The sequence below is a fragment of the Spinacia oleracea genome, chromosome 5 (assembly GCF_020520425.1).
Source record: "Spinacia oleracea cultivar Varoflay chromosome 5, BTI_SOV_V1, whole genome shotgun sequence".
Taxonomy (NCBI): domain Eukaryota; kingdom Viridiplantae; phylum Streptophyta; class Magnoliopsida; order Caryophyllales; family Amaranthaceae; genus Spinacia; species Spinacia oleracea.
The window spans coordinates 68,349,155-68,360,329 of record NC_079491.1 but is presented as its reverse complement, the minus strand read 5'-3'; the positions used below and the strand labels follow the sequence as shown (position 1 = coordinate 68,360,329).

Sequence of the window (11,175 nt, the reverse complement as noted above, 5' to 3'; positions counted from 1 at the left end):
ACTCCTATTTTCCCTCTCCTAAGACGATTCAAGTCGTGGCGGTTGCGGCTTTGATCGAAGACAACGAACTTCGTATCATCCCTCAAAATCATAATTAAACCCCCAATTTCAAAACTCTGACATCGCAAAATCACTGTAAATAGAAAACGCAAAGGGAAATTAGGGGAAGATGTTTTCATGGAATATCGCCAAATCGGCGGAGGCAAGTAGGCGCAGCCGGTGATATTGTTGGTCGTGACCACTTTTATATAAGGAGGGTGAAGGTAGGAAGGTGTGTGAGTGATGCCCTTGTTGCTAGTGGTTCTGCGCAGCTTTCCGGCAGAGATCAGAAGCACACGGCGATGGGAAGTGATGGAAGGCCGACCAGACTGATGGTGGCGACAGTGGTGATCGGAAGACGACTGAGCAGTAGGAGAAGAGAGAAAGTATGAGAGATAAAGTGACGAAGTTTAAAATGAGGAAGTGAAGCAGGTTTTGGCGAAGGGTTTGAGGGTATAATAGAAGACACCAAAAGCGATTTTACTAAAATAACCTCAACTCTTCCCTTATATAATAGAGATTATAATGTTAATAAAATTTGTAAATAATATGTGCGTTTAGACTATTCTATACAGGACACTAAAAAATCATTTACGATAATGATCTCAGAAATTCCTTTATCGAAAAAAGATTCGAACAGTATATATTTTAACTTTTTAATTACGAAAATATCCTCTAATATTTTTTGCTCGCAAATCAACGGGGCAGATCTCCTATACATGCCACACTAGCACTCCAGCAGTACTCCGTAGCAAGCGACTAAAAGTGGACTCTTCCATCTCTCTAAATAAGAGGTCTACCGTGGTAGGGTCATAAATCTCATAATTATCAAACAAATAATTTCATTACATATCCAAATCACTTTCTAAACAGCGATCCATTTCTTTTCAGCTCTTCTTCTTCACCCTTAAATACAAATTCCCAATTTCTCTCTCCTCTCTCTCTCTTGAATGTCTTGATTCTTCCTTCCGTTGCTGATTCATTGTTCTCACGCTAACTTCTAGAGAAAGAAAGTAGAGAGAGATTCGATCGTCTTCTTCGCTCGGGTTTTTCCGCCATGGGTTGCATATCTTCGCGTGACAAAGCTACTACTTCTGGTGAGCTTCAACTTCCCTTTTTCGTCTTTGATTTTCAAGAAACTTAATTAAACATTCAATTTTTTCATTTGTTTGTGGCTCTTGATCCTGCATTTCGTCGAATATGTCCAGTTCGTAATGTTGATTTTTGACAGTATAGTGGAGCTTTTTGTTTGTTGATTTCGACACTTTCTATGATTAAGTTGAATTTGTGATGCTGAATTACTGATATAGGCGAATTTAGTAACAAATTTCTGGCTTAATTCCTTAATTGGAAGTGTAATTGTTTGAAGCAGTGAATTCTTGATTATGATTATGACTTATGAGTAGTGACAAAATTGCGTTGTTCGAAATGCTTAGCTTTCTTCATTGAATGTGCAATAATTCAAATTGACTTACCTAGGCTTTTGTGGTGACTTTTTCTTGGTTGAATGTGCACTGTGATTCTTTGAAGTAGTTATCAATAATTCTTGAACTGAATAGTGAAGGTGTGACCTTGCGCTGTCCTGATTGCTTCTGTTTCTTCATTGAATGCAATCATTCAACTTCGTAAAACGTAAAGTATTGTGATAATTTTGTCTTTAAGTTGATAAAGATAAGAATTAGTGATTGATTCGAGTTGTAAAGAACGTGCATCATTATGTGCTAATCAAAACAGGATTTGAGATTTTACTGTTTGAGCGTACAGTTTCTGGAATAATACATATTTTACGCTGCTGTCTAGTTCATTTGCTTAATTGGGAAGGAAAAGTTATCTATATGTGTTTTGTGGATAACAGTCGGTTCTTCATCACAGCTTTAGGATTGTTTGGCTGTTCAATGTTGTTCTTGTGGGGGACGGGAGAAACGGTAGATGAAAAGGTTTTCTTAGCGGATAATTAGGGGTAATCTTTATTCATGACCTTTAGGATTTGTTTGGCTGTTCAATGTTGTTCTTGCGGGGGACGGGAGAAACGGTAGATAAAAAGGTTTTCTTAGTGGATAATTAGGGATAATCTTTGTTCATGTTGTCATCGTTACCCTCTTTTTATCATATTGAGACATTGCTGTTTGGCAGTTCACATGTTTATCGTGTATTCTGGAATTTGATTTATGTTTTACTTGGTAACGCCGTGGCATTCTGAGTATTCAATGTTGTTCTTGCGGGGGACGGGAGAAACGGTAGATAAAAAGGTTTTCTTAGTGGATAATTAGGGATAATCTTTGTTCATGTTGTCATCGTTACCCTCTTTTTATCATATTGAGACATTGCTGTTTGGCAGTTCACATGTTTATCGTGTATTCTGGAATTTGATTTATGTTTTACTTGGTAACGCCGTGGCATTCTGAGTATCCTTTTCTAGTAGTTAGCCTCAAATCTAAGTTGTCAGGGTAGAGGAGTTAAGATAATAGTTTAAAAAATGTTGATGATGAGCCTGGTCACTGTCAAATAGGTGCTCATGCCAGTTATATCCTTGATTAGTTTATTGGTCTGCAAAGTCATTGTTTTGGAGTGGCAAATTTAATTGGATATCTTATGAAAATTTCCCATGTGTTTTGGGTTGAAACTAGGTATAAAGTGTCCATATTCATGTCAAGGTGTTTCAAGGTGTCAGGGATTTAATACGGGTACTTAGATGAATTCAAGAGTTTGAGTAACATAGCAAATGAGTGTCAAAAAGCATCTCAAACCCTCATAATGAAATATTTGACTTGATTTCTCTAGGATTTCCTTATCATTGTTTGGACATTTCCATACTCTTCCTATCAATCAATTCAAGTAGGGGAATTTAGCGAAATACATTCATAAACTATCACTGTTTTTGCAATTTTTTGCGACCATTCTCAACTAGGTCACTTTTATTTTCGGACAGAGGAGTACGATTACCAACTTTGTTGTTTATCATCCCTGATATGTCTCTGTCTCTGACCGTCTTTGTTGTTTATCATCCTCCTCTGTTGTTTCTCAAATTTTTCATCACTGCATCATTATTACCTGTCAGCTTTTTGGGGAACTTCATAGTTGGAGAAAGGTTGGTCCAGAACTAGCATAAAAGGAATCTTCAACATGATCAGTATACGAAAACGTAACTTATTTAGTGACCTAGATGCGGGTTTAGATTGGTGGTCTGAAACATTTTAAGGTTAAGGAATACCTGTCAATCTGAACCAATTGAAGAACATACAATGCTCCTGATTTATAGAATTGAATAATGTTGTGCATGTATAAAAACGTCACACCTTGAGCTCTATTTTGTAGAACTTATAAGCTAAATACTAAGATTGCAGATTAATTTTTTGTCAATTGTTAATACATTTATTCCCTCCAACATATTATTTAGCAAAAGAAATTGTTAAATGGAAAACACAAACTATTACCATCAATTCTGAGCTGTGAAACATAACCGTTTCTTTCATTTTTATTTATTTTCCTTCTACATTTTCATGCATATTGCATTTTATTGTTCTTGTATCTTAGAATCTAGATGCCCGGTGAAGTTATATGCTTCAGAGAGGCTTCTTGCAGATACTGATGTTTTATTTTCTATGGTTGAAAATTTGAAATAACTGCATACTGCATAAGGTTTTGGAATATTCTGTCTACAATAGTGATTTGGCTGATGTAGCACAAACATTTAGATTTTGCATTTTTGATAAAATTTTAGTGACACGATTTGTATTTGTTAAGCCGGTCTTGTTTCTTCATCGCAGTCGTGATAGTTAAAAGTGTCTTAACTGATTATTATTTTTCAATGGAGTTGAATACAGATTAAAAAGTGGGAAGTTTTAGTATGCCATACAGATTGCTTAATTCATCTTACTCAGTTGTGATTCTTGTAAATACCTGTTGCTAATTTTAGGTATGGTGCTATTTATTTGATCTAGATTGCTATTCTTAACTCCTCCCTTTTCCTGTATATGGAAACAATGAAAATAAAAGGGGTTCCTCGTATCTTTTTCCCGGTTGTATGTTAATAATCTATCATTTCAACTGGACTGCAAATGGCTGATTTTTTTCTTGAATGTGAAGTTGGAGGATTTATGCCAGTTTCCTCTTTGCAATTCTTTTCTTTAGTGCTAGTGTCATTTGTATCTTCTCACTTCATTTTTGTCCTTATTTTACTTTGTATATTATTGGAAGTTAGTGAAATGGAGTGGAATAAGTTGTAAGATCAATCAACTGCTACTATTCCTAAGCTGGTGCATTTATCTTTTAGTTTCCCCTAATTCCCCGTACTTTCTTATACATTCTATGTGCTCATTCAAACCCTGAGTATAAAATTCTGGAGATAGGAAACACAAAAGATTGAAGTTACTCAGTCATCTTATAGGAATGCCAATCAGTTTCAATAGGCAGCTTCTGTTTGTTTCTGAAACTCAGTTGAATTTTAGTCAAATATTTTGGGGTAAAAGCATTTACCATTTGGGTTGATGTTGACGAGTTTGGTAGCTTGTGAAAGCGAGTGTAGATTTTCTCAACTGAGATATAATACTTTATATTAGTTACAGTAAGAAATAGAATTTGATGATTACAGTAATCCAAAGTTAGGCGTATAAGCGACTTACGCGACTATATGGTTATATGATGATTGTAAGTTGTGTGTACACTGCTAATATGAGAACATTCCCCTGGCGTAAGCTGATTACTGGATAGGAAAGTGGCATTATAACCTCTTCTCTATCTCTTTGTGTTTGTAGTTTTAGGACATGAAACTTTAAAGTTTGAATGGCTCATTGTGTTATCAGGCTGATGGATCCAAATCCTTTCAGGTTTCATGCTTGTTAGAGAAGGAACGTGGATGCATTGATTTTTAATGTTTGAACTGTGGGTACCAGTACGAGTTCTTCATTTAAGATTCCAACACCTGTTGTCGTTTGTTCAGTGAAACTGCTGTACTGATCTATAGATTATTGTTGTTTGTAATTCTACGTATTAAAAAATCTGGATGCGTGTCTATTGGTTTATCTCTCTGCCTATACGACTCTGCTATTTTACCCTTGTCTGTCCCCCTATGTTTTTGGTTTTAAGGAAGTGAGAGACCTTTAAGCCTGTCACTATACTTGGCATGTTGCATTGCTGTCCCTTTGAAACCATTTCTCTGTTTGTGCCTTGACAGATGGTACTAAGAAGATTCGAAAGCCAAAGCCATGGAGGCACACGGAACCAATAACTAGGGCACAACTGAATAAGATGCGTGAGGAATTCTGGGACACTGCACCTCACTATGGTGGCACGCGAGGTAATTGTTTCAACATGCAATTTTCTGCATTTGAACTTCATAGTAATTGTCTGTGTAGGTGTTATGGTCTTTAGAAGTTCCTGGCTTGGCGTGTTGCAATATCTGCAACAGTATGTATGGCTGCTTAGATTCTCCTTTCATGTGTGGACGTTTTTGCATGTAGTGCCACATGTGGTCTTCTATTATTATGTTGTGTATGTAACACCAAATCCATGACTTAGTGCCTGATGTTGTGCCTCTGAAACCTTTTATGATGTCAGGACTCAGGAGTGAGGGATATAATGGGTAGTAGACTAGTAGCATGTTTCTGTTTTAACGCGTGTTTGCTATAAATTTAGGAAAGGAAATGGAATGGAAACAAATAAGGAGGGAAAAGGTAATGTTAACTATTACCATTATTAGTTGTTTGGTATAGCTTAAGAAAGGAATCACTTGTATCAAATTGGGGATTGAGGAGGATAACAATTTGGTTACCATAGGGTTGGGAAAGGTAACAAATTGTGCTAATGGTTACGCTCCGGAAATAGATTATGTTACTACAACTCTCACACCAAACATTAGATAATGGAAATAGTTAAGTGATTCTATTTCCATCACTTAACATAATTGCTGTTGTGTTCAAATTGCAGTTGGTAATGTAGGCGTCCCCCCAGTAGTACTCAAAATTGTAGTAAAGTAATTGACAAGTCAATGCATAATGTAGATTGCAGATCATGGTCAAGGAACATGACAGCACTTCAACTATGCAAACTATATGGCATTTCTACTTTTCTAGCTCTAAGGATTTTGATTGATGTTTCTTACTTTCTTTTGAGGCCTAATCTGAAGGACTTTCTTTTTCTGGGGGCTGGTAGACTGGTAGTTACTGTGATTTAGACCGTTCAATTACTAGATTCCAGATGTTACTAGGCATTCTTAGATGCGAGGTCAATTTAGCGAAAAAATTACTTATCAAATATTTCATGTGGACATAAGTTGGAGAGCTTGATCAGAATCATCTGTCTAGGACATGTTTGATATAGTCTTGCTCCTCTAAGAAGGGGTTATGATGTCCTGTTTTTGGCATGCTGCAATTTGTGTTATAAAAGAGTACTCCATCTCTGTCTATATACTTGCTTACTTCTGAACATAATCCCCCCTTCTTCCGGTTGTTGGAGTTGTCAAAATGTAAAGGTCATGCACATTAATAAATGTGTAAAAGGGTGGGGGAATGGTTTTCTATAAGTTTATTTTTGTTCTACTCTATCCTTGGTATAGGGGATGATGGAATTTCTTAAATTAAACAAGCTGTAAAAAGATTGTGGAAGATAGACGTATTGAGTGAGTTTTTAGTATACCTGCATGGAAGCAGGTAGAATTTCATAGTACAGGTTTTGATTGGTATTGATCATAAACTCTCCTAACTGATTAGATTGTTTTTACTCGGTACAACTTCTCTAGATAGCATGGATGATTCGGTATGAAATATAGTATCCCTAACCATGTTAAACCTTTTCTTTGGAGTTGGACTGTGTACTTAGGGTAAATCTACACTCTTGCTCAACTATAGATGTAGCAATTTCATCTAATATTTTTGGTTTTTAATGCTAATACATTCTTGGGTGCCAAGGGCCACATGGCCCACACTTACACTAGGCTTCTATCATGGAGTTTGCTAGTAGCGGCAGCCCTCAGGGAAAGGTATAAGAAACCCACCTTAGTCCTAAGCCCAAAGACTTGCCCCACCTCATGAACTTGTAGAAAGAAGCTTTCAGTATTTTGTATCCTGGTTTTGGTGGTAGAAAGGCGATAAGCTTATGAACTCATCTAAAGTTTGTTGAGGAATCCTGTGTGCATGTGATGTGCTATAGTCTGTTCAGTGGGGGAGACAATTGCTTTTTCGCTGATCCTCCCGGTAGGTGGGTGGGGAGACTTGCTACAGATTCTAATGGCAGATTTTGAGGACAGATACTTGAGTTTTTGAGAATTGAGAGTACGACAACAACAACAAAGCCTTAGTCCCATAAAGATCTGGGCTCCCCTAACATGAACCATCAAAAGGAACCTTTCGCGAAACATGAATAAATAAATAAAGTAAAAGGTTATGTTAAAGATACACGCAAAAATAAAAGTGAGGGTAATGCGACACGAAAAATAAGAAACAAGAAAACAAGGTCAGTTTAAAGAAAAACACAATTTGAGGAAGAAAAAAAACATCCTAATGGGAGAGAAGGCATGTTGAGTTGTCGGCATATATTATCTCCCGCCACTCAGTTATCTGACGTCATATTTTCCTAATTCCCCAATAAATTTTTAATATCACTCTCAATCACCCTCTTCCAAGTTTGTTTCGTTATACTCCTCATAATTTCATCTGTTTCTCACTCTTCAAGCCTTTTAAACGACGCATAATTGGTCTTCGTCTTACATGGCTAAACCACCTTAATCGATCATCCCTCATCTTGCTCTCAGTCGATGTAGTCCCTACTTTCTTCCTAATTACCTCATTCCTCGACACATCCTTTCTTGTATGGCACACATCCAATGCAAAATACGCATCTCCGTCACATTCAAAGCATTGTTTCAGAGCTCTAAATTTTGTACCATATACCATACCATATAACATTGCAGGTTTAGTTATCATACGGTGGAATTTTTCCTTCGATCTATGGGGCACATAGAAATGACATAGCACTCTTCCACTTAATTTAATTGTATGGGCAACATCTCCATCCAACTCGCCATCTTTTTGGATAATAGATCCTAGGTAACAGAAATGTTAACCTTGGACAATCCACTCATCAATCACCACTAAACTTACACTCAAAATATTATGTTGCCACACTCTCTCAATTCCAAAGTATATCCCCATCATTCCAACTTAATTTCTACGCCATGAGAATTGAGAGAGTCTGGTACAAATATTTTGTGTTTGTTTATTTGGCCGTTTTATAGATTTTTTAACTGGTAAATATGCTCCCGCAGTCTGTTGAACGACCTCTGTTTTAATTTGAACCTCTTTCCAGTTGCTACTAGCTGTATACTTTAAGTTGGCAAATATTGCTTTCCAAATTTTGTGTGTTAATGTGAGTGTCATGCTGGGTTTGAATTATGTCTTAAGCTATGTTTGGTTTTCCCAAAGTTCTATGACAAGCATTATAGGCTAAATATTTATGCTTGAATTGTGCTTTATGTCAAAGTATTTTCTCCAAAATTTTCATGACAGGGACACATGTTGACTCGTATTTAGCTTATTTGCTAGTCAACAGTTACTCATTCTGTGTGGTCTGTTGCCACGTTGATAACTACGATTTGTAGTTGACGAAGATTACCTATAGTCGTTGTGTCCTATTACATAATGTTTCTTTAACATGTAAATTCACTGCAAGATTTCTCCTTGTTTAGTCACTTCTACCTTCTTTGTTTTCTTGCTTGCCTTTGTAGACCAATTTATTAAACTATGCAATAGGACCGTTGTCAGTTCCTTTGATTCACATACGATGGAAGGTTTCTTCATATGATCAATGAATAGCTGGTGCTGGGAGATTTGTCAAATTTCTTTTGCTATACTTCGTATTATATTGTTATTTGCCCTGTACATGTTAGCTTTACATTTATTAGGACCTTCTGATGTTTGTGTTACAGTCACTATGTTGCTTGTTAACTTGTCCTCATATTGTTGGATGTAAGAACTTCCTAATGGTGGGCGGGTGTCATATTTTAGGATAAATGATGAAAACTTTTTCTTATCAGAAATCTGGGATGCACTCCGTGCTGCTGTGGACGCTGATCTGAACTTGGCACAGACAATTATCGACAGTGCTGGAGTAATTGTGCAAAATCATGACCTGACTGTTTGCTATGATGAGAGAGGTGATGTACCCATTCAACTTTACCTTAACTTAAATTTTTATTTCAGCAACTGCCTAAGTGTTGTTTTAAAAACTTACTTTGAAGTCTTATTTTGCTTTTGCAGGTGCAAAGTATGAACTGCCTAATTATGTTATGAGTGAGCCTACAAACTTGATCAGTGACCGTGAATCTTGAGAACTGGAAGTTAAACCAAAATTGACAAGGCTGTAAATCATGTAAAGCAATACTATAGTGGTTTTTTCATGTAGACCTGCAGGAATATCTGCACAATTTTTTTTCTGCCGTATATCCTATCGGAAATAGGCTCATTGACTCAACTCAGCTACTGAGGGGTGAATTTAGATGCATCTGGAGAAACATGTGGTGTACTATTCTACTTCAGTTTATTTGTTGCTACGCTATGTGCTAGAGTTTACAGATGATAGGTTATCCAAGCAACTGAACAAAGATACTAATTGCTCTTAGTCTGGTGGTGATTCCCACATATATAGTTCCTCGTACGTGCTCTGCAAATATTTCATTAGGGGTTCATAATTTTTAGCAGTGACTCTGTGTTGCAGTCCGGTACATTTTGATCGTCTCTTGTTTGTCCTCTTTGTGTATTCCTTTTTGGTAGAAGTTTATCCTCTTCTTTGCATATTGTAAAATGTTGGTAATTGTTGGCAGTTCAGGATGGTGCAGCAGCGCATATGCACACCGAAGATACAGCAACCCAGGTGAATTGACGGCAAGTTTGGGTATTTACGCCGAAAAAACAGGGCAGTACAGAGGGAAGGTGTGTAATTGATCTGATAATTTCTGTCCTTATAACATAACCCTTGGTACGACACCTTTGTTTGAATCACTCTTTAGGTTACATGAAAGTTTACTTTATCGGGCTTGGTATACTGTAATACTACGTACAAAACAATAATACACACACTGAACCAAGAGGAAGATGTATCAAGAGTTAGGGATGAAAATTCTTCAGTCACTACCGAAATGATTACACACGTGACTTCTAATTATAGAAACTGTAAATTTTACGATGAGTGAAATGATTAGCTGCAACATGAAGTTTGTACTTGGTTAGGGTATGGCTCATATTGCAAATGTCTCTAACAATATTTGCCAAAAAAAGAAAATCTCTCTAACGATAAAATGACATTTTGGGTAGTCCATAACATATTTTAGGGCCTGTTGGACCGAACTTGTACTGTGTATTAAAAAAAAAAGCTTATGTTTTCTGAAAATAGTTTTCCAGCAGCAGTTTATACAGAGAAATGCTAATGGAAAAACATATAACCAAATGAAAAATATTCAACATTCATTGAGTCATCTACCAATTGAGGTTGGCATGAATGGTTTAGGGCCTCTTGCTCCTTAACCAAGGTCTTGGGTTCGAGTCTTGAGAATAGATAAAACCTAAATTGGGAGGGATGTTGTACATCGAGGTACCCATGCAAACTCTCGCGGTGATTAGTCCACTCGCCGAAAGCGGTGGAAACTTCTCGTAATAGAACCAAAAAAATTCACATTAGATGACACAACCTATTTGATGTAGCATAAATTACCTCGGCCAATCGTTCCGCGATCAAGGCACATCATTGAATTGAGTTAAAAAGTCGCTCCTAATTGCAGCCGCAAAGTAGAACTCTAGGTGGGGTTTAAAAGCCAATGAAAGCCTAGATTAAAGATGCCCATTAAGCCCTTTAAGTTCTGGATAACAAAGGAGACGTGTCTCTCCCTGAAAGGCTAGCCAACCAGATAGCTAGGTTTTGGGAACAATTCTCAAAACGCTAGCCCTATATATAGTCCAATTTCCAAGTTGAAATGACACATTCAATTCTTACCTAACATTCCTATTTTGCTTTGCATTCTCTATAAACCGGTTCTCTCTCAAGCAAATACTTACTTATGTATCGGAAGAAATATATTTGTTTTGCAAATTGTCCACAGATTGTGCCCAGGCGATGCACGGATTTATTTTTATTTAAACCAATATTTGT

The 11,175-nt window shown here is 36.8% G+C and overlaps 1 protein-coding gene across 1 annotated transcript; it reads left to right on the top strand.

Annotated features, from left to right (window-relative positions):
* The first annotated feature begins 875 nt into the window (after positions 1 to 875).
* LOC110789612 (uncharacterized) lies at positions 876 to 9,651 on the top strand. Its single transcript, XM_021994314.2, has 4 exons — positions 876 to 1,136; positions 5,213 to 5,335; positions 9,068 to 9,187; positions 9,291 to 9,651. Exons 1-4 carry the CDS (start codon positions 1,097 to 1,099, stop codon positions 9,359 to 9,361), a joined length of 354 nt encoding a protein of 117 aa, XP_021850006.1. The 5' UTR covers positions 876 to 1,096; the 3' UTR covers positions 9,362 to 9,651.
* Positions 9,652 to 11,175: the final 1,524 nt, after the last annotated feature.